The sequence below is a fragment of the Ovis aries genome, chromosome 16 (genome assembly GCF_016772045.2).
Source record: "Ovis aries strain OAR_USU_Benz2616 breed Rambouillet chromosome 16, ARS-UI_Ramb_v3.0, whole genome shotgun sequence".
Lineage (NCBI taxonomy): Eukaryota > Metazoa > Chordata > Mammalia > Artiodactyla > Bovidae > Ovis > Ovis aries.
Genome location: NC_056069.1, coordinates 6922764 through 6947238, shown reverse-complemented (window position 1 = coordinate 6947238; position 24475 = coordinate 6922764). Strand labels below are relative to the sequence as shown.

The window sequence follows — 24475 nt, the reverse complement described above, 5'->3', positions numbered from 1 at the left end:
TTATTCTCTAATTAAAAACTTTTTAACTGTGGTAAAATATAACAAACATAAAATTACCATCTTAACCATCTCTAAGTGAACAGTGTTAAGTATACTCCCACACTGTCATAAAACTAGTCTCCAGAACATTTTCATGTCACCAAACCAAAACTCTATATCCATGAAACAAACTCTTAATCATTCTCCCTTTCCGCCAGCTCCTGGTTAATTATCATTCTACTTCCTGTCTCTATAATGCTGAGGACTCTAGCTACTTCATATAAGTGATATTCTACAGTGTCTTTTTGTGATTGGCTTATTTGAGGCTATTAGCATAAGGGCCTCAAAGTTCATCCATGTTGTAGCATATGTCAGAATTTCCTTATTAAGGCTGAATAATATTCCACTGTGTATATAGCACATTGTATCCACTCATCTGCTAAAGAATACTTGGATTGCTCCCACTTTTTGGCTGTGTGAAAAATGTTGCTATGAAGAAGGATGTACAAATAGCTTGAGAGCTTGCTTTCAATTTGTTTGGACATATACTCAGAAGTGGAATTGCTTGCTAGATCATATGGTAATTCTATTTTCAATTTTCTGAGGAACCACAATACTGTTTTCCATAGTAGTTCTATCATTTTCATTCCCCAAACAGTGCACAAGGGTTATAATTTCTCCCCATTCTTGCCAACTCTTCCCTTTTTTTGATCATAGCTATCCTAGCTGCTGTGATATGCTGTTATTCTCTAATTCTATACATATGTATGTATTCCTTGTGATGAATACTTTATTACTATCTACTGATAGTCATCTCAAATTTTCCTTATTTTCATTATATACTACCATGTTCTGGAACACAGAGAGATATACATGCAAGTGTAATTTGGCTCAACGATATTACAAAATCTTTCTTAGGTTTACTGATAGGGAAAGGGGTGTGTGTGTGTGTGTACTGATAGGCAGAGGGGTGTGTGTGTGTGTACTGATAGGTAGAGGTGTGTGTGTGTGAACTGATAGGTAGAGGGGGCTATGTGTGTCTGTGAACTGATAGGTAGAGGTGGGTGTGTGTGTACTGATAGGTAGAGGTGGGTGTGTGTGTACTGATAGGTAGAGGGGTGAGTGTGTGTGTGTACTGATAGGTAGAGGGGTGTGTGTGTACTGATAGGTAGAGGTGGGTGTGTGTGTACTGATAGGTAGAGGTGGGTGTGTGTGTGTACTGATAGAGGTGGGTGTGTATGTGTACTGATAGGTAGAAACATATGTGTGTGTGTGTACTGATAGGTAGAGGGGTGTGTGTGTGTGTACTGATAGGTAGAGGGGGCTGTGTGTGTGTGTGAACTGATAGGTGGAGGTGGGTGTGTATGTGTACTGATAGAGGTGGGTGTGTATGTGTACTGATAGGTAGAAAGATGTGTGTGTGTGTGTGTGTGTGTGAACTGATAGGTAGAGGGGGCTGTGTGTGTGTGTGTACTGATAGGTAGAGGGGTGTGTGTGTGTGTACTGATAGGTAGAAGGGTATGTGTGTGTGAGTGTACTGATAGGTAGAGGGGTGTGTGTGTGTGAGTGTACTGATAGGTAGAGGTGTGTGTGTGTACTTATAGGTAGAGGGGTGTGTGTCTGTGTACTGATAGGTGGGGGGGTGTGTGTGTGTGTGCTGATAGGTAGAGGGGTGTGTGTGTATAGAGGGGTATGTGTGTACTGACAGGTTGAGGGTTATGTGTGTGTGTGTACTGATAAGTAGAGGGGTATGTGCATGTATGCATGTGCGTGCACTTAGTCACTCAGTCGTGTCTGACTCTTTGCAACTCCATGAACTGTGGAGGCTCCTCTGTCCATGGGCGTTCTCCAGGCAAGGTTCGAACCCAGGTCTCCCACACTGCAGGCGGATTCTTTACTGTCTGAGCCACCAGGGAAACCGATAGCTCTTTGGTACAAGTCAAAACACCTCAGAGGGGAACCAGTTATGTACCTAATTATTGATTCCGCTTGTATTCTTTTTATGCCCCCTCCACCTCAAATTACAGAGTATAGCAAAACAGGTAAGAGCTCTAGCTCTAACTAAGACAGTCTGGGTTCAGATTCCCATTCTGCTGCTCATTAGCTATATGACAACTTATTAAAGCACTCTAATCCTCTGTTTCCCCACCTATAAAATGGGAATACTATATAGGACATCTGCCAGTGTAAAAAAGATGATACTCTTTGACCTAGCAATTCCACTCTTATATTTAGCAAATTCTTGCAGTGTATACAAAGAGATAAGATGTTCACAGAAACACTGTTCACCACAACAAAAAAAGAGGAAACACCCTCAAGTCCATTCACAGGAGAACAGACAATAAACTGTAGGATATTATACTGGAACACTATAGAAGACTGAAAACGAATGAAGTATAACCACACGTCACACATGAATGAATCTCCAACATGTTGAGAAACGTAATAAAATACAAACAGTATCATTTCATTTAAGTGAGAGTCGCTCAGCTGTGTCTGATTCTTTGCAACCCCATGGATTATACAGTCCATGGGCTTCTCCAGGCTAGAATACTGGCATGGGTAGTCTTTCCCTTCTCTAGGGGACCTTCCCAACTCAGGGATCAAACCCAGGTCTCCTGCATTGCAGGCAGATTCTTTGCCAGCTGAGCTACCAGGGAAGCCCCATTTAAGTAAAATTCAAAAACATGGAAAATGAGGTATATATCTGTAGTAAACTATAAAGTAAAGCAAATGAAAGATAAATACTGCAATCAAGGTGGTGGGGCGGGGTAGAGATTAGTGGAAGGGAGAGAGATCAGGAAGTAGCACACAGAGACTCAAGAGTATTGCTAACATTCTACTTCTTAAGCTGGGTGGTGATTACACTGGTGTTCACAGTATTATACTTTATATATTCTACTTGTAAATTTAGATGAAATGTCACAGTAAACATTTTTTTTAAGTTTCTAAATATTTAAGCAATTTTAAGCTCAAAGTATTTACTTTACTTGTTCAATTAAGGCATTCCTTGCTTCCGTTGTTTCTTTCAGCAATTTAGGATCACTCATTTCCAAGAGGGGTTTTCTCTCAAAGTCTTTTCCATCATCTGAATTGGGATTCCAAAGAAGTTTTTCTTTACTAACTACATCTACCACTCCTTTGAAAGCTTTGCCTTCACCAATTGGTAACTGTAAGTCAGAGTGAGACAAACATTTTAGTAAATGATCATTAGAACTCAATTAAAACTATACTGGTGATAAAACTTCCCCCACTCACCCCCAAATGTCTCTTATCATCATTATCATAATCTAAATCTATTTTTACTTATATCCTAACTTCTTCCAAAAGGATCTGAGATAGCTTCAAAAATGTATATAATAATACCACAATAAACTGATAAGGAAACTAAGAAGGATCTGTTCATATTAATTAAACCAAATATTAATCAACCAACCTGTAAAAGCAAAGGTTTTGCCTTCAACTTCTCTCTGATGCTTTCAACTGCATAGTTAAAACTGTAAAATAATTAAAAATGTTAAGATTCTTAAAATAGGATTTAAGAATGTTCTCTAAAATTATAACCCTAAATTGCTCCTAATGTTTACCATTTAACATTTTTCCACAGGACATCTTGTCTAATCTTTTAATGTTAATTTCAGATTAACAGTCCCTAGAGAAGGGAATGGCAACCCACTCTAGTACTCTTGCCTGAAGAATTCCATGGACAGAGGAGCCTGGCAGGCTATAATCCATGGGATCACAAAGAGTCAGACACACCTGAGTGATTAACATTTTCACTTTTCAGATAAAAGTGACTGAGAATCTATCATAATTCTGTCACACATGTATTTAGGGTATTTTATTACTGTGAGCTTCATTTAACTAAAGTTTGAGGTTAAGATTAAATGAATTGATCAAAGTCACACAGAATAAATTGGAGTTAAGATTCAAATGCAAGATTTATGATTACAAGTCAAAGATTCTTTCTTCTAACAAATATCAATACATTTGTTATCACACATGACTAGAGCCAGCCTTACTTTTCTATACTTTTATCTCAGGCATTCTTCATATTATATGCTATACTGTTCATTTCTGTGCTAACACTAGGGCTGGCTACCTACAAAACACATGCCATCTTTGGCATGAGGGCTGATTCATACACACATGCAGATCATTCTGGTCCCAATGTCTTTAAGCAGAAACCTAGTATCCAGTCATCTCCCTCCCATCATTACAGGTTCTGTCAGTCAGTACTTCTATCAATCTCAAGGAACTCCAAACAGAAAATGGTCAGAACTTAAGTCTAGCACATTTTGAAGGTTGCTGTGCTTTTACTCATCAAGACAAAAGTCCTTTAAACCAGCAGCCTTAGAATTACTATACAGAGTGACAGAAATACAAAGCATACCTGTGTGGTATTAGAAGAGACACGGTTTATGGTTTCTAACTGTCACTCCCATACCACAGATCAGGACTGCCCCCTTTCACATTTCCCCAGAATCATCAGAATTCTTAATTCTCACCCTTTCTCATTTTCTCCAAATCCTTCATACATTCTTGACTGTCTGAGTTCTGCTCTCAGAATAACGCATCCATTTAGGATCACCACTCTAAGTCTGCGGAATCACCACTACATCTCAGCCTTACCGTGTTTGCCCTATGTGCAGGTCTCAAAACACCTATGTTCTCCTTCCTAGTTTCTTTTCATTGAGAGCATTTTACCCAGTAGCTAAACAAAATCAGGGGACAAGGAAGAACATCACTCACTGAGGCAACTACAGGAAACAATTCTCTACCCTCTATCGTTAGCAATGACAGGAACACCAGCCAGCAATACAAGGACTCAGCCATACAGCTCTAAATAGAGCCAGTGGAAATCAGTGAGACATCACTCTGTCAGGAGCCTAAAAATAGGATAAAGCCTCTCTACCTCAGAATCAGAGCGCTTCATCATCAGCTCTCTATTAATCCCACATTGTTCCTTTATCTATTAGCTGCTTTGAATTTTTTTTTAATGGGACTGAACTGGGATATCATGGAATAGGTACCATGGATTGAATTGGGATACCATGGAATAGATTATACTTTATAGGGAATAGCTGTTTCTAAATTTAAGTTATAGTGCATTAAAAGCTCAAATAATATTCTTATTTTGATAAGCCAAAGAAACACATTTTAAATACCTTGCTCCAATTTTGTCCATCTTGTTTAAAAAACAGATTCGAGGTACCTTGTGCTTATCAGCTTGCCTCCATACTGTAAGAGTTTGTGCCTAAAGCAAAGATAAGGAAAAAAACACATATTTGACAAAAACAACCGTTACTACACATGAAATAAGCAGACCTCAGCCTGCACTGTAACGGAACTGGGCCCTGTTCTAGCACAGCTAGTACCACTGCACATATATCTCTGCTACTGCTGCTACTGCTAAGTCACTTCAGTCGTGTCCGACTCTGTGCGACCCCAGACGGCAGCCCTCTGGACCCGTGCTAATGCTGTCAGGTTAAAACAGCTGAAAAATTGATCAAGTATGCCTGAAGACTATGCTTCCAGCTAAGAATACTCTGGGTGAACCAGGATGCAAGACAAAGAAAATGAACCACTGAGAAGTACTGGGAGTCACAGAGAGAGGACTTAACCAAGAATCACAAGACCTTCTTTGTTTGGCTTCACCTTACTTAGTAACAATCACACTTGGTAACATCATATAATACTGAACTCATCAGTTTTCTGATCTGTGCAATATGGACTTTTGCCTTAATTAATTCAGACAGTTGTAATGTGAAAAGAACAAATAGGAATGTACTATAAAATGCTACTATGACAAAAATCAAGTATTTTTACTGTGAATGTTTGAATACTCATGTAAACTGAAGAAAATTTAAGGAGGGGAAAGGAAGCCAACACCTGTATTTCTAAGTCACAATTCTCATATGCTTTTTTATTTGGCTTCTTTTAATTCTACTTTCTGTACGTGTTAAATATAAACAGTTTGCCTAGTAGAGCCTAGACTTTTAAAAACCTAATGTGCTGACACTTAAAATAGATACCAGTTTGTCATTTATTAGGTAAAACGTAATATACAATAAAATACAGCTAGCTGCCCCCTGAACAACACAGGGATTAGGGTGCAAACCTCTGCAAACTCAAAAGTCCACTTTTAACTTTACAGTTGGCCTTCCTTATCTGCAGTTTTGCCATCTGCAGATTCAACCAACCCTGGCTTATGGAGTCTGAAGCCCCTATTTAGTGAAAAAAATCCACTTGTAAGCAGACCCATGAAGTTCAAACTCATGCTGTTTGAGGGTCAACTGTATACAGATTTTAAGAGTCCAGCTCAATGAATTTTGATAAGTGTGTATATTTGTATAACTACTATCCCAGTGAAGAGAGAGAACACATAGAACATTAGAGATTTTTATGTCCCAAGATTCATTCTGCCTATTGTTGAACCTCATATAAACAGCACAGCATTTTCACCCAATATAACGTTTTCAACATTAATTCCCATTGTTGCATATACTAGTTAATTTTTACTGCTAAATTCCTCTGTATAAAGCCTAGTATGCTACAACAGTCCACGGGGTCACAAAGAGTTGGACATGACTGGGTAACTGAACAACAACAAGGACAAGTGTATACTTAATTTTACAAGAAACTGCCAAATAGTCTTCCACTGTGGGTATAGTATTTCACAGTCCCACCAATAACATGTAAGAATTCCAATTACTACACATCCTCAACCAAGATTTGCCATCATTCTTTTTAATTTTAGCTATTCTTGTGGGTATGAAATGGTCTCTTTGTAATTTTAATTTGCATTTCCTGAAGAACTGATGCTTTTGAACTGTGGTGTTGGAGAAGACTCCTGACAGTCCCTTGGACTGCAAGGAGATCCAACCAGTCCATTCTGAAGATCAGCCCTGGGATTTCTTTGGAAGGAATGATGCTAAAGCTGAAACTCCAGTACTTTGGCCACCTCATGCCAAGAATTGACTCATTGGAAAAGACTCTGATGCTGGGAGGGATTGGGGGCAGGAGGAGAAGGGGATGACAGAGGATGAGATGGCTGGATGGCATCACTGACTTGATGGACGTGAGTCTGAGTGAACTCCGGGAGTTGGTGATGGACAGGGAGGCCTGGCGTGCTGTGATTCATGGGGTCGCAAAGAGTCGGACACAACTGAGTGACTGAACTGAACTGAATGAATCAATTTTGTTTTTTGTTTCCTGTGTCTTTTCTAAGAAATTGTTACCTAGTGGCCCCACTGATTTTTATGTGAGTTGTAGGAAGGATATACATTATAAATTTCCCAAGAAACAAAACATATTAAGAAATAAAACTCCCATCACTCCACCAGCCAGCTAAAACCTCATCTACTATTTTAGCAAATAACAGCCTCCTGTATCGCAAATTCAGAAACTTCCTACTAAGCATATTTCAATCTTGTAAATAATGCAATCTGTCTGAATGATTAAGTGTCAAATGCCTGTAAAGAATTATAATGATAGGAAGGATGCAACCATTAGGAAATGAAGTGACTCAAAGAAATACAAATAATAGTGTATAATTGACCTCAGTGTCAGGCAATCAAGCAAATATCACTGTCTGTCAGGGGTCCTCAGGTAGACAGACAATAACTATTTTATTTCCCCTCCAACTTTTCTTTGAAACACTTCAAATCTATAAAAAAGGGGAAAGAACAGTACAATAAATACCCATGTACTCTTCATTCACCTAGATTTACCAACTATTAACATTCTGTTACACTTGCCTTTTTTCTCTATATACATAAACACATGCCTCTGTACACATTATGTGTGTGGTGGCTCTGAAAATGTGCCACTTGAAACTACCATGCAGAGCACGATTAACTGACGGTCCCAACTGTTAGCCTTCGAGATCAACACCATGTTCTCTCAAGGGCCCCCTTCTTGGGGGCTGTTCCCAGCTAATGACTAAGTTCAGCAGAGTAATAATGTAGGTCTATTCCCACAAGACATGGGTTCCTCTAACAGGTAACTTTGTCTTGAAGACTCCCCAGAGTACAGTCAAACTCTCCTGTAACTGTGCTGTAGCCTGAGACACTTCCTCCCGAATCCCCCTTCCTACCCTTCTCCTTCACAGGTGTCAGCCTGTCCTGCGGTCTGAACACCCTCTGCTACTTCTCTTTCTCCCTTTTTATTCCCCCCAATAAATCTCTTCTACATCTAATCCCATCTTGGCACCCAAACTAAAACCACGTATGCATCTGTAGGTGGATGGGAGCTGAGCCATGAGATCACGTTGCAGGTACCATGACATTTCAACCCTGAATACTTCAGCATGCATTTCCTAAGGATAAGGACATTCTCCTGCATGATCAGTTACAAAGACCACATTCAGGGAAATTTAAGTTAACATTTAAAAAAAAATTTCTGGCTGCACCTTGTGGCATGGGGGATCTTAGTTTTCACCAGGGATAGAACTCATGCTCCCTGCATTGGAATGGCAGAGTCTGAACAATGGACCGCCAAGGAAGCCCCCTGACACAATGCTTTAATATACATACTTCATATTCAAATTTCTGATTTTCCCAAAGATGTCCTTTGTAACCTTTTTGATCCAGGATTCCACTGAGGAGGTTGTGTTACATTCAGTCTTGTCTCTTTAGAATTTTGTAATCTAGAACAGTTTCCCAGCTCCCCCCAACCCCAATCATTCATTTTCCTTATGTTTTTTCCTTATATTTTTCCTCTCAATTTCTGAAAAGCTTTGGCCCGCTGTTTTGGAGAACGTCTTTCAATTTAGATTTGTTAGTCTGTTTTCTCACACTATGAGCCAAACATTTTTGCCAGAAAATAATAAAACAATACCCTTCTTAGTGCCTCATATCAGGAGGCCCATGGTGTCAATTTGTCCCATTTTGGAGTATGCTGATTTTGATCCCTTAATTAAGATACTACTTTTAATAATCTTAAGATAAGAACAATATGGTTCTATATTCAAGGTAAAGCCAATCTTGAGATTACAAAACAAACAGAATACCAGCTAAAGAGAACATAACATACTCCAGGAGCAATAACTTAAGGATTATTGCTATCATTTTTAGGTTTTATTCAAGGAGATTTATATTAAGTTTTAGGATAAAATCCTTCATATGTTGCTCATATTTCTGCATGTTTTATCAGGGGAGGCACTGACTACCTTTGTTCTGGACTATCTTTTCAAAGATGTTTGTATAGTCAACAGTTCAGAGATGGCAGCTAGTGTCTCCTTCCAGAGCAAAAGGTCAGTAGGCTTACAACCCCAGAAGATAATGTATCGCTTCAGAGCAGACAGCAGGCATGTCTACTGCCCCTTATAATACCTGCATTCTCTAAGCACAGGGTTCCACTGCACATGCAGCTGTCACCTGACCTCTCTTTAGTCACCCTAAAGGAATTAGGGCTTGAGGAATCAGCACAAGGAAATGTTGCTACTCTGGATATCGCTATTTTGGTGACTAATATAGTCCTTCAATCTTGACTCAGGAATCTTGTGTCTTCTGCCAGAATCCATAAAGCTATGGCAGACTAACTTGTTAGCTTGAAAGTAAGAATCCAGCTCTTCTCAAAACCAACTTTCATTATTTCCTAGAGAAAAGTAAATTTTACTTTCCTTTTACTCTGAAGTACATGAGATCATATACAGATCACATCTCAACATTAAATTCCAAATTATTCCAAATTCTTTTCATCATAATTGGACTTTATGAGCTTATCAAATAAAGGGTTACAAGACCACTGATTTGAGCTTATGAAATAAAGGGCTATAATAATATCAATTTCAGCTTACCAAATAAAGGGTTATCGTTAAATCAATCTGATGCATTCTACTTTTTTTAAAAAATAATACTTTCTACCTTTATTTGGGCAATATTTTTTACCTCTACACCGGCAGAGGCATCAAACACGGCCACTGCACCATCTAACACTCTCAGGCAGCGCTCAACCTCCAAGGTAAAATCCACATGACCTAAGAAAAAGATGAGAAATATAACACCTAAAATCTTTAAACCACAATCCCAACCACCACCACCACATGATCCAGCAATCCCACTTTTGGGTATACACCCAAAAGAACTGAAAGGATAATTTCAAAGAGATATTTACACCTCCATGTTCAAAAGGGCACTATTCACAATAACCAAGAGGTGGAAGCAACCCAAATATTCATCAATTTTTTGTATTCAAATATTCACCATATATTTCTGTATATACACAAAATTTTGTATGTATGCCATAATGTCTTACTTATGGGCAATGGAATACTACATAGCCTTCAAAAGGAAGGAAGTACTGTCACAGGCTACAATACAGATGAACCCTAAAAAGTTTTGCTAAGTGGAATAAGCCTGTCACAAAAGGACAAATAGTGTACAATTCTATTATAAGTAGTATCTAAAGTAGTCAGTCTTATAGATCGAGAAAGTCGAATGGTGGTTACCAGAGGTCAGTCAAAGGGACAAAGAAGAGAGGCTGCTTAAGTGTACAGAGTTTCAGTTCAAAAAAAATGAAAAAGTTCTGGATATCTATTTCACAATAATGTGAATAATCTTACTCTACTGAACGGTACACTTTAAAATTATTAAGATGGTGAATTTTACATGTTTTTTTACCACGATTAAACACACACACACACACACACACACACACACACACACACAAATAAAAAAAAACTCAAAATAATGTAGCACCTCTGCACTGCTGAAACAGCACTATACCTGGTGTATCAATAAGATTGATTCTGTACCCCTTCCAATCAAATGTGACAGCAGCTGACTGAATAGTTATGCCTCGTTCTCGCTCTTGAGCCATGAAATCTGTCACTGTGTCTCCATCATCAACATCTAGCCAGGAAAAGAAATGACATAGTTAGGCTTAAAAGTAAGTATATTTTATAGGCCTTTGATTTCTCCCTGACATAGTTTAATTTGCTCTAAGAAAAACTGTTCATAAAATAATTGATTTAATATTTAAGACCCTTAATCCTTTTCTAAGTTAAGCATCATTCTAGAAAGTTTTTTAAGCAGATGAGTAATTATTCCATAAAAAAATTTTTTATCTATAATAATGAAGATTAAACTCTTTACATATTTTAATTTTACTGAATTATATACTTCTTTCATTTTTTTCCAAGTTTAACTTTCATGATCCCATCTTTACCTGAGGTTCCTCACACCTGATCCCTTGACAGGAGGCAGAGTAATGCCATAAAAGAGCACTAACCAAACCTTAATTCCAATCTTATCACTTCTCTACAATATTTTTAAAATTTTTATTGGAATATAGTTGCTCTCCAATGTTGTTTGTTTCTACTGTACAGCAAAGTGAGTCAGCTAACTCTTGCGCAGTTGAGCAAAAGATTCTTTTGCGATCTCATGGACTGTAGCCCACCAGGCTCCTCTGTCCATGGATTTTCCAGGCAAGAATACTGGAGTGGATTGCTACTTCCTTCTCCAGGGGATCTTCCCAACCCAGGGATCAAGCCCGAGTCTCCTACATTGACAGGTGGATTTTTTACCACTGAGCCACCTGGGAAGTCCCATTTTCCCATTTACACAGCAAAAAATTCCATGAGAAATTCATGTGTTTATCATTATGATAGGAACCTATCATCATGAAGATTCTCATCTTGAATGGTTTTATCCTTTATAAAAGTCTCAGTCAATTCCAAGGACCTAGAGAAATGGTTCTCAATGGAACACATTTCAGAATCACTTTGGTGGACTCCCCTGGTGGTACAGTGCATAAGAATCTACCTGCCAATGCAGGAAACGTGGGTTCAATCTCTGGTTCAGGAAGATTCCATATGCCACGGGCAACTACAGGCCATGCACCAAAACTACTTAGCTGATGCTGTAGTGCCCACACTGCCTGTGTGCTGCACCTACTGAAGCCCATGGGTCTAGAGCTTGTGCTCCACAACAGGAGAAGCCACTTCAATGAGAAGCTTATGCACCACAACAAAGAGTAGCCCCTGCTCACCGCAACCCGAGAAAGCCTGCAAGCAGCAATGAAGACTCAGTGCACCCCCCAAAAGAGTTAAAAGGACATGATGCCCTCCATGTCAAAAAAAAAAAAAGAGAAAAAAACTGTTTCACCAGAGATAAGGGGGCAAGGTAGAGAAAAAGAATCACAGTTTTTGACATATTATAATAAAAAAAGTAAATTCAAACTTAGGTCAGTAATACTATTACTGGGGGTTAAAGATTAACAAAATCCTTTCTTGTTCTGCATGAGAATTTGACCTCTGGTTAACTTTCCAGCTCTTTTCTCCTAGAGCCCAAAAAACAAGCATTCCAAATGCACTGCTAGGCAACATACTTACAGGAAAAATGATTCCTGATTGGTAAGCTACACCTGACTTGGCAAGGACTAACAGTGAATCATAAATACCTGATGAAGAAGCGCAGCTCTAGGTTTCCCTGAGCGGGGTATGGCATGTCCTTTGTGAGAAACCTGGAAGGTGGCCCACAGAGCTGTACCACGAGATACTCACTCCTCCAAGGCCTGAGCTTTCCAAGCTGGAGTGGCTCCTGTGAGCCTGTTACCTGGCACCTCAGCTATCACTTTTGGGTGACCGAAGCAGACAGTTCCCACAGAGCTCTGCAGACTGCTCTAAGAGTTTCTGCAGGAAGAAGCTCCCACTGCTGCTCTGCTGGTAAGCTATGTCTCCTGCCCCAAGACTGAGTAGACCAGCGCCAACTGCAGCCCGAGACACAGGACTCTGAATGTTTAACTGAAACTAAAAAGATCCTTTGGTGAGTACTGTAACTACCTTAAAAAACTTTATGTTGGGGCTTAGATAGTACTGCCTCCATGCCATACTCAAGATCTCTGGGTTTACTCCTTAATCAAAATATTTCCCAATGATGTTTTTTTCTAATGGGGGCGAGGAGGGAGAGCAGGAATCCAATCTAACCTCCCAGTGATCTTGTGTATCCAGAATAATATAAAATTCTTTCTGTGGTGGTAGTTTTTCCTGCATCAATATGAGCCATAATTCCAATATTACGAATTCTGTTTAAAAGGGAAGAAAAAAAAAAAAAAAGACATGTATTATAAGGTGGACATTACTGAAACTGTAAAACCAAAATATCTATGCTGTGCAATTTTCAAAACTGGTTAGTATTTCAACATTTTATACAAAAGTGTAAAAACTAGAAAAATGGATAACACATCACTCTCACAGTATTCTGACAAAACAGCTAAGTAACCAAAGAGCTAACTACAATTCTGTGAATATCTTATATTTATTTCTATGAAAAGTGTGCTGCTGCTATGTTAAAAATTCTGAGCACTGAATTGAGACAACAGCTTTTAAGAGACAAACCAACGTCTATTTATAGTTAATTACGTAGGGCAGGAAGTTACAGAAATTAGAGCACTCACTAAATGCTGAATTAGCCTGTGAGAAACACCTGTAATGTTTCATGGCAGCCTGTGGAAAAGACAGTATCAATGATGGGACTTACTTAGCAATAGGAGGATTGATGATGGAATGAAGGGACTTGATATCATTTCCTATTAAACCTAATGGAAAGAGTGTTAAAATTGAACTGTTAAAGAAAATGTCCTTAATTTATAAATTAAAGAAATTAAAAGAATTTTAAGCAAATAGTATAATACCAATTAAAGTAAAATTTAAACTAAATGTAACACTTGTTTACCTAAAATTTATTTTCTTGCACTAAGAAAGCTTGATCTTGAACCAACCAAACAACAACAACAACAAACGCACAAGGACTCTCCTGGTGGACCAGGGGCTGGGACTCTGCACTCCTACTGTAGGGGGCCCAGGTTCAACCCCTAGTCAGGGAACTGGATCTCACATGCCACGACCAAGAGATCGCACGCCATGACCAAGATCCAGCACAGCCATATGAATAACTTAAAACAAAAACAAAAACACACAGTCCTATAAACTGACATTGTCAAGGCTTGAAGAGCAAAGAGTGATACTCACATCATCTGACAACGGTTTTTGTACAACTTGGAACCTACCATGCCTCAGCAATTCCAAGGACATAATACCTTTAAAGACAGCCTAGGAGGTGTCACTGAATAGGAACGCTATAATAATCTAATATTTATAGAAGGCCAAACAGTATTTCTGGAATAAAAAAGTCATGATGATACTAAAGAAACAATGCAGTTACATTTATAAATTTAATCTACACTCCTCTGCTATTTAAACCAGTTCTCCCAAATTTCTATAATAAATTATGAAGACGTCTATTATATTTTGAAAACCTGATGGCAGTCTAAAGACTGGATGATAATCTGTACTGCTATGGATAAATTTGCACGGGCAAAACACAGAAACCCCATATTCACCAATAAGGCAGGCCATTAAATTTACATGTCTTTACAAGTTACACAGCCAATTGGTATTTTTACTCCAGTATTCGCACATGACCAAGATAGTAGTGAGAACTGCTACAGAATGAAGTTACAGGTGAACCTTGAACAATAGAGGTTTGAAGTGTGTACGTCCACTTACCTGAGGATTTTTTTCAACGCATGCATGCCACAGCACTATACAACCTGCAGCTGGATGAATCCGCACACGTGGCACTGCAGATGCACTGTGCTGATCCACCTGCTACACCTCTGAGCCAGCTACTCAAGCCACCAACCCTTCCCTCTGCTCGGCTCATGAGGACGGACAGCACATGGGAAGTGTAAGTTGACTGATACTACCTCCGAACATCTACCAGAATGCTGCAATTCCTAATAATCTCAAAGAAATAGCCAAGAAGTAAAAGAGAGCCACTGTTTTAAAAATGGTTGGTGATCCCTAATAAGGGAGATGCTTGCAAATGAGAGAGAAAGAGACAGAGAAAAGGGAGAAAGCAAGCAGTTTAAGAAAGATGAGAAGAATCTAACATCTATACCTGGTAGGGAACTGTAATTTCTTCCAAGAAGTACATGTAGCTTTAATCTTTTTAGACTTGCTCTTATTTTAGAGGAACACATATTCTGGTGAGGAGAAAAAGAAATGTTAATTTTATTTTAGCATAACTGTTTTCTGCAGCTTTAACATCATAACTCTCTTGAATCTTCATATAGTAGTCCCAGTTTATTATCTCCAACTCTTAAAAAGTGACAACACAAAATTATAGAAGAAAAAACTAAGGCTAAAGTTAATACTGAGCTGACCTTAGATGATGGCTCTTCTCGATCTGCAGCATTAACATCACAGGGATCTTATTTGAAAGATAAATTCTTAGGACCCATTCCACTCAAGAGAATCAAACTCTACAGATAGGGTCAAATAATGCATCTTAACAAGCCCGCCATTTGTCTGTAGACAGACATCTAAGTTGCTTCCATGTCCTAGCTATTGTAAATAGTGCTTCAAAGAACATTGGGGTACACGTACCTCTTTCAATTCTGGTTTTCTCAGGGTATTTGCCTAGTACTGGGATTGCTGGGTCATATGGTAGTTTTATTCCTAGTTTTTTAAGGAATCTCCATACTGTCTTCCACAGTGGCTGTATCTATTTACATTCCCACCAATACTGCAAGAGGGTTCCCTTTTCTCCACACCCTCTCCAGCATTTTTTGTTGGTAGACTTATTGATGATGGCCATTCTCACCAGTGTGAGGTGATATCTCATTGTAGTTTTGATTTGCATTTCTCTAAAAGTGAGTGACGTTGAGCATCTTTTCTTGTGTTTATTAGCCATCTGTATGTCTTCTTTGGAGAAATGTCTGTTTAGGGTTTTTTGTTTTTTTTTACCACTTTCTGACTGGGTTGTTTGTTTTTCTGGTATTAAGTTGTATGAGCTGCTTGTATATTTTGGAAATTAGTCCTTTGTCAGTTGTTTCATTTACTATTATTTTCTCCCATTCTGAGGGTTGTCAGCCCAATAACTAGGACATGGAAGCAACCTAGATATCCATCGACAGATGAATGGATAAAAAAGCTGTGGTACATATACACAATGGAATATCACTCAGTCATAAAAGGAATGCATTTGAATCAGTTCTAATAACATGGATGAACCTAGAGTCTATTATACAAAGTAAGTCAGAAAAAGAAAAACAAATATTGTGTATTAATGCATGTATACGGAATCTAGAAAGACAGTACTGATGAACCTATTCGCAGGGCAACAATGGAGATGCAGACATAGAGAACAGACTTATGGACACGTGTGGGAGTAGGAAGGAGAGGGTGGGACAAATGGAGAAAATAACATGGAAACATAAACACTACCATATGTAAAACAGATAGCCAATGGGAATTTGCTGTATGACTCAGGGAATTCAACCTGGGGCTCTGTAACAACCTAGAGGGGTGGGATGGGGTGTGAGGTGGGAGGGAGGTTCGAGAGAGAGGACATAATGTATACCTATGGCTGATTCACACTCACATACGGCAGAAACCACACAATACTATAAAGCAGTTAGCCTTCAATTTAAAATAAACAAAGCAAACAAAAAAAAAACAAAAAACACCAAGCCCCCCCAGGTGACTCTGACAGCTAGAAAGCTTTTAAAATACATTCAGGGGACAAGGAAGGGAGGGGAAAAAAACTAACATTTTTAAAAGCTCCCAAGTATCTTGTAATGTTCCCACACAGAGGCTGGATGTTCTCCATCGGTTTATCCCTAGACCACTAGATGTAACGGCTGCCAATATATCTGGCACTGCTGCAGTCAGTGTAGGTAATGATTCTGGGCTGCCACAATCTGCCGTTCATGATATCAAGGAATGCATACCTGTCATTTCTGTGTTACTTCTACATTAGTTACCAAGTTGCTAGCAACAAAACACTATCATTATAAGAAAAAAGATTAAGAGTAGAGAAGTGACTCAACTAATTAAATTTCTACTTCATAATGACCAGGGTAAGACGGTATCATCTATCAAAAGGTGTACAATCTGAAAGCATCAGAAATGGAAACACTGAAGAAAATCTGTGTAACTCCTTGGCCACTAATGACCTCAAAATGGAATAGAGTCTCAATATGCTGCATAGGTAATTTTAAAGCAGCAAAATGAATTTACAGACTAATGAAAAGGCATGCTTCTTGTTGGCTACAGATTCTTCCATACTCCCTATTAAGAAACTGCTGGTATACTAGTATAAGAAATACAAAATTCTTATACTAGTATATGAAATACACTAGACCTTCAGGGAAGTCAAGTAACTGAAGTTGTCAAAGTACATTTAACTTTACAAGAAAACCTTACATTAAAGTAGTGCAAGCTGGATATTTTCTTCCGATTCACTGCAAATATCCTTAAATTGGACATCTTGGCCCTCTAAATTGTTATTCTCTGAAAAAGAAATAACAGAATTGCAAAACTAAGCTTATGTACTACATGTAAGACATATGCAAGGCAAATGCAGTATATTAAGTAAAAATGTATTACTGTTAAAAAGTACAAACGATACTTTTAGCTATCAAAAAGTCAATGCATAATTCAGAAAATGACACTCAAACTAAACATGAGAAACATGGTTCTCACGTCCCTTATTTTTTCAGCATCCTTTAACTCAAGAAAGATGTGAAGATACTGCAGAAAAAGGCATACTGAAATTACAATACAGCAAGCAAAAAAGCATTTTTTTGTTAAAAAAAAAACAGAATTAAGTACAGAAAGGTAAGCATCTACATTTTAAGTTGGATATTTCTCACTGATAGTATAATTTTTTGGTTTATCTGTATATTCTGATTTTTCAACCGGAAATATATAGAAGCAAGTCCTCTTCTATGATCATGGAAAGTTAGTATCTTTAGTCTAAAAAACATATACTAAATATTCACCATGCATCAGGTACACTCTCAAAGCAATGAGAAAAATGCACAGAAGCATATGAGACGAGCGGGGTGGGCACCAAGTAAACAGATAAGGTTAAACTCCATTGGGTACCTGTTATGGAAGAAGTCATGTCAAAACTCATTATCATCCTTTCTAAATCTTCTCCCTTCTGTTTCTTAAGACAGAAACATTCTCTACCCTTAGTTAGGAAGCTGCCGGTCCTTTTGATTTTATTTCCCAAATATATCTTGAATCCATTCCCTTTTCATTTCCAATACTAAAGTTCAGAATATTTGCAAAATAACATATGTTAAATTTATTCTGAAATAGAACAAGTTCAGAATCCTACCATAACAGAATACAAAAAGCTCACCAATATGGCTTGATCCCACACTGCAACCTTTAAGAAACTATCACCTGTCAAAACCTGGTATATACATTGATCCACAATTTTGTGAAAAGACTTATTAAAATACTCCTCCTTTGCCCAACCACATATATGTATTGTGAATCAAAAAAATGTTTTAAATACATGTATACACATATCAGGAAAATGTGTATATATATCTATCGGGAAGCTATATATATATATATATTCACACACACACACACACACGGAAGATCTATATATATATATATATATATATATATATATATATATATATACATATATATATTCACACACACACACCTCGGAAGATCCCCTGGAGGAGGTGTATATATATCTATCGGGAAGCTATATATATATATATATATATATTCACACACACACACACACACACCTCGGAAGATCCCCTGGAGGAGGTGTATATATATCTATCGGGAAGCTATATATATATATATATTCACACACACACACACACACACACACACACACACACAGACACAGACACACACACACACACACACACACACAGACACACAGACACACACACACACACCTCGGAAGATCCCCTGGAGGAGGGTATGGCAACCCACTAAGTATTCTTGCCTGGAGAATCTCTTGGACAGAGGAGCCTGGTGGGCTACAGCCCATATGGTTGCAAAGAGTCAGCTTAGCACAATACATAGTAGTAGCAGCACAATGTATAGTAACATAACAAATAGTAGCACAAGCATAGTAACATAACAAATAGAGAAGCAGATGTAAGCTGTTTCCTGTTAAGCCAGACATTTAAAAGACTTGCAAAATTATAAAACAATATAAAACACCCTTCAAACTAAATCATTTTTGTTTTTGAAAAACAGGTATTTGCATTATAGTATATTAATGACATTAATATCTAATGGATTTATTATTTTAATGAATTATTAAAACATTTTAAAGTTTTGCTTTCATTGCTAATATCTGAGTATCAATTACAACCCATATAAACAAAACTGTTCTTAAGTTCTCACTTATTATTAAGAGCAAAGGTTCCTATAGACCAGAAGTTTTTAACTTATTCCACCACTGTGTTTCCCAAAGTAAATGCCTATGATTATTACTTTAGGTTACAGAGGAAAAAAAAATTTACTAAACAAATGTTAGAAACAATAGCCAACAAAATCTATGATTTCATGCGCGCACGCGTGCTCCTTTGTGTCCAACTCTTTGTTGCCACCTTATGGACTGCAGCCCGCCAGGCTCCTCTGTCCATGGAATTCTCCAGGAAATGGGAATGCCATACCCTCCTTCAGGGGATCTTCCTGACCCAGGGATCAAACCTGAGTCTCCTATGTTCTCCTGCACTGCAGGTGGATTCTTTACTGCTGGGCCACCTGGGATTTTGTAGTATTGCTTTTATGAAATCATTTATGTAAAAATGTCAATTTAAGGAAAAATATTAAGTAATTAATAGCTCAGGTGACATTCAGTTGTCAGACTTAAAAAGGTAGTACTCAGATCACTTAAGTGGGAAATACTGCTTGAATCCATCATCTTGTCAATTTCCTGCTTAAAAACCTGTAGTCTTTTAATATGACAAATTTGCCCCTAACTACCTTCACAGCCTTGTACTCTCCCACTCCTACTCTATTCCAGGAGCTCTAGCCAAATTCCTCTGAAGCACCATGCTCTGACACCTTCGCACCTTTGTGTGTAATGGTGCCACTGTCTCAAAGTTGTCCTCAAATCCCCAAAGCCACACACCTGGCAAATTTCTATTCAACCTTCAAGCCTCAGCTTGGAAGCCTTTCCTAATCTCCTACAAAGTTTTCACACCACCTTCTCTCTGTTTTCATAATAATTGGAACTTATATTTATGCACGACAAACATGGTATTTCCAAGCATTACCGACCCCAAAGGAGGGATCTTCTATCAGCAGCCTAGCACCATGCCTCAAACATTTTTCTGACCTACGAAGTCATTTAGGGCCTGCCACTGAAATTCTTCTTTCTCTTGGCTCAATGATTTTCAATGAAAATGGTTTCCTACTAGTGCTATCAGATGATTCTTTATACAAGGTCCAGACCTCCTCAGGTTTAGACAACACATAAGTACAACTGAGGCACTTTCCTTGGTGATCCAGTGTTTTTTAACACTCCATACTTCCAATACTGGGTGGGGTGAGGGGGGCCGGTGTGTGCAGGTTCAACCCCTCACCAGAAACTAACATCCCACAGGACAATGGGGAGTGGCCAGAAAGCAAAAACAAACAAAAACGTAATCAAGCAAAGCCCTATGGGGCCTTCCAGAACAGAGGCCCCTCCCATGTCCTCAACTTGCCTGTTGTCTGTAGAAAAACTTTATCTAGGTCTTCTAGGTCTTCCCCAAGTTCCAAAGAACTAATTTAATAAAAGAAGTGAGAAACTGCAGAAATAAAACAGCCAAACGATAAAATAGTAAGTTCACCCATTCTAAACCATGTTCTTTGAGTTGTTTTGCAGATACTGAAACCTCCACCAGGTGGAAGTTAACTATCCGATGCCGACAAGCAGGTAGACTCCAACTGATTGGAACGACTATCCATGAGCCGATCACACCCACAATCCCCCTCCCTCTCCCTGTCTTTAAAACCTTCCCTTTGGAGAGTTGAGGCCTTTTAAGCACTAGCTACCGAGGCTCCTTGCTCGTGTGTCTTAGTCCTCAGTCGTGTCCGATGTTTTGTGACCCCATGGACTGTAGCATGCCAGGCACCTCTGTCCATGAAACTCTCCAGGCAAGAATACTGGAGTGGGTAGCCATTCCCTTCTCCAGGGGATCAAACCGGAGTCTCCTGCATTGCAGACAAATTCTTTACCATCTGAGCCACCAGGGAAGGCTTGCTTGGTACCCTGCAGTAAACACTGCACTTTCCTTCACAACCTGGTGTCAGTAGATGGACTTTATTGTGCTCATGCAAGTAGACCCAAGCTTATTTCGGTAAAGTAAGTACTCACTAAGAGGTGTGACACCTTATGTTATGAAAAGGGAAAGTAACGAGGGGAAAAAAGCTAGATATCCGTTCTACATGATCAACAAGTTACACAGTCTATAAACAAAAGAATCCATAGACTATTAAAAAAAAAAAATCAGTAGACTATCATATCTAAAAGGCTTAATACACAAAAACAGGAATCATGGGACACTAAAATACAATCACAAAATACATGAGTATGCAAGCAAAAATGAAGATGCTGTTCCTGAGGATGAAGTAATGTATTAATAGGAAAAGAGATTCTAAAGCATCAAGTTAAAATAGTCTGTTTGCATATGGGATTTGTTAGCATACTTAGTAATTTTTCCTGAATTAGAAACTTCAATTCAGATTTGTGTCATATTCAATATTCTCAGAAAAGTATCAACTATGAATCAGGTCAATATGTCCATCATTGATTAACATCAATCCCTACTGTCATTTTTACTTTTTTCTTTTTATGTTGAATAGAGCACCTCAAGCTAGCTATCTAAACACTCATTTTTACCACAGGATTTACATCACAAGTCCTAAGATGAGCTATTTATCTAAATTTTTAAAATTCGTCTAGCGTTTAACTTCATTTAAGAAAAAAGCTTGGCAAAAAAAAAAAAAAAACGGCTGCTAGAAAAAAATACTCAGTAATTAAAGATACTCTTTAAGGTCAACTGGAAAAGTACCTTCCAAGTCCTTGTTCTTCTAACATTTAGTGAAGCAACACGAGGAACTGGTTGTTGGAAACATGACAATGGGTAACACATGATCCCCAGCCTCAGGAAAATTGTGACTTTTAACAACCCTGCATATCAAAACAACAAACATTCCATTCATAACACCTTCTGCATGGCTTTTATCACCGTACCTGTTTCTCCTCTTTAACAAATCAATTTACAAAGCAGCTCTCACATCCTCCTGGCTTATTCTTCTAACCTTATCTGTACCAATAAATACCATTCAAGTATCATACAGATCAGGGGAATACATTGTCACGCTTCTGACAGCCAAAATGCAAAGAGTGGCTATCTAGTATATACTTTTGGGACATGCACCAAAGTAGTGATGATACCCTTCTTGGCTACTGACAGTTAGATAGAAAGAAAATTTTTTAAGAGAGCTTTTTGCTAACATTGATTAGTTTAGGTCATTTCTATCCCAAAATCCCAGGTGAAAGTAAAAACAAATGACAAACAACATAGCAACAACTTTGCCTCTTTTTCACACAAATCAAAACGTGACTCTTGATTAACCTCTAAAATATTTTCTATTTCTGATTCAGAAGGGAAAAGGGCATATGGCTTTGAGAAATACAAATTAAAAAAAAAAATCAGGAGTCCACAATTTAAACAAACCTATTAAACACTTCCATGAACTGGCAGGAAGCAAAAGAAATCAACACATAAAAGTTCATACTGTATGATTCCAATCACATCAATTTAAAACAGACAAAACTAATCCGTTCTGTTTGAAGCCAGGATTGTAGGTACTCTTAGACGTGAACAAGCTATGAGGAGGGCTTCTCATATGCAGGTCATTTCTTGATTTGGGTGCTGCTTATATGGGTATATTCAGATTTTGAAGAATTCACTAAGAACGTTCATCTACAGTACACATTTGTCTTCGTGTCACAGTTATTACACGTCAATAACGTCTTTTAAAAACTCTCCATAAACTTTTATTTATACTAGAAATGTCAAGTGGGCCTTTCACTTGTGGTGGGAAAAAGCCAACTGGACTTTAGTTAGAGGACTTGCCTGAGTCCCAAGTCTTCTATGATTTTTAATGACTAACTTCAAATCTCTGAGCCTGTCTTTTCATCTATCACATCACATGATCCACATGAGAATTCAATTCAATTAACAAGAATTTATTGTCTACCACTGTCTTCTAAGTAATGAGGTTAAAAGTAGTGAGCAAAAAACAACAATCCCTGCTTCATACTGTCTCTATCCTAATCAGTGGATACAAATAAGAAACAAAAGGAATAAAACACACAACATTTCCCATGGTGACAGGTGCTACAGCAAAGAATTAAGCAGGAAAGGGGAACTGAGGCAGCAGTAACTGTAAGGAGCTCATATGCTGTGCTGTGCTTAGTCGCTCAGTCCTGTCTGACTCTTTGCAATTCCATGGACTGTAGCCCGCCAGGCTCCTCTGTCCATAGGGATTCTCCAGGTAAGAATACTGGAGTGGGTTGCCATGCCCTCCTCTAGGGGATCTTCCCAACCCAGGGATCGAACCCAGGTCTGCTGCATTGCAGGCGGATTTTACACCGACTGAGCCACCAGGGAAGCCCAAGAATACGTACTGTGTAGACTACTCTTTCTCCAGGGGATCTTCCGGACCCAAGAATACAACTGGGATCTCCTGCATCGCAGGCGGATTCTTTACCAGGTGAGCTACTAGGGAAGGCCAAGGAGCTCATGGAAGGCCTCAATGTAACAGTGACCTGAATCAGGTGGGGAAGGCAATACCAGAGGTAAATGTACCCCACGAAGAGTCTACGTAATTTACTGCACTTGGAAATATACAAATGCTAATTAGAATGAGTTCGGGTTCTAAAGAACAGTCACATTAGAAGATGAAGGCTTAAAAAAGCTGCCTCAAATCCATGCTCTAAGACTTTGGGAGACGAATAACTGAATGATGTTCCAGACGTAATTAAAGAAACTTCAGCGACCATGCTTTAAAAGGTAAAACGGACACTTTCTTCGGTACCGCTAGAGAACGACGAAATGCAAATTCACACCGCCCTGTGCACCAAAAGGCCTCACGAATTTCAAAAATTAGTCCGAAAAAACAGGACGCTTTCTTTTCTGACAGTCGTTAAGGCCCAGTAATTTTACTTTCCCTCTACAGTAAGTTTTCATGCCTCCGCATCCTTCTCAGTCGTGCACACATCACACACGGTGATAGAACAAAGACCAGTCGCTCTCGCTAGAGGGAGAGAAAGGCCCACACCTGGGCGAACACCGAGGTGAGGGGACGGGAGACTGCGGTTCTCGTGTCTGCCTGGCTGTAGCATCCTAGAAGGCCTCCAGTGAACTGCGTGGTTCAAGGCACGCGGGAGCCGCACGGCGCGGCCCGGCACCTACCCGGCACTCGGTCGCATCTGGAGGCCGTCTTTTTCCCGCCCGGCTGGTGAGAGCCGACGTGCCGGCCGCAACCAAGAGTGCAAAGGTCTTACGTCGCTACGCTGTGTCTCCGAGGACGCCCTACCGGTGAGCGGAACCTAAATCTGTTTCGCTTTGCCTCAGTCGGCGACGCACTTCGCCTTTCCGGCAGCGCCCCACTCAAAGGCTGCCGGCTAGCAACTTCCGCCCTCTTAGCTGA

At 39.0% G+C, this 24475-nt stretch overlaps 1 protein-coding gene across 9 annotated transcripts in view; it reads right to left on the bottom strand.

Moving 5' to 3' along the window:
- GFM2 (GTP dependent ribosome recycling factor mitochondrial 2) overlaps window positions 1-24414 on the bottom strand; it is a 49793-nt gene extending 25379 nt beyond the window's left edge. For 2 of the 9 annotated variants that reach the window (XM_004016881.6, XM_012096751.5), the window contains exons 1-10: window positions 24238-24414; window positions 17195-17281; window positions 14886-14970; window positions 13464-13521; window positions 12911-13008; window positions 10710-10835; window positions 9873-9961; window positions 5148-5236; window positions 3416-3476; window positions 2970-3149 (exon numbers count right to left, since the gene is read on the bottom strand). In XM_004016881.6, the coding sequence (XP_004016930.1) occupies window positions 2970-3149; window positions 3416-3476; window positions 5148-5236; window positions 9873-9961; window positions 10710-10835; window positions 12911-13008; window positions 13464-13521; window positions 14886-14970; window positions 17195-17257 (849 nt within the window). In that variant the 5' untranslated portion in view covers window positions 17258-17281; window positions 24238-24414. Of the gene's footprint in view, window positions 1-2969; window positions 3150-3415; window positions 3477-5147; window positions 5237-9872; window positions 9962-10709; window positions 10836-12910; window positions 13009-13463; window positions 13522-14885; window positions 14971-17194; window positions 17283-21825; window positions 21945-23450 lie in introns of those variants that run through there. The other 7 variants (XM_060400226.1, XM_060400228.1, XM_027980000.3 and 4 more) reach the window with 7 other exon arrangements.
- Window positions 24415-24475: the final 61 nt, after the last annotated feature.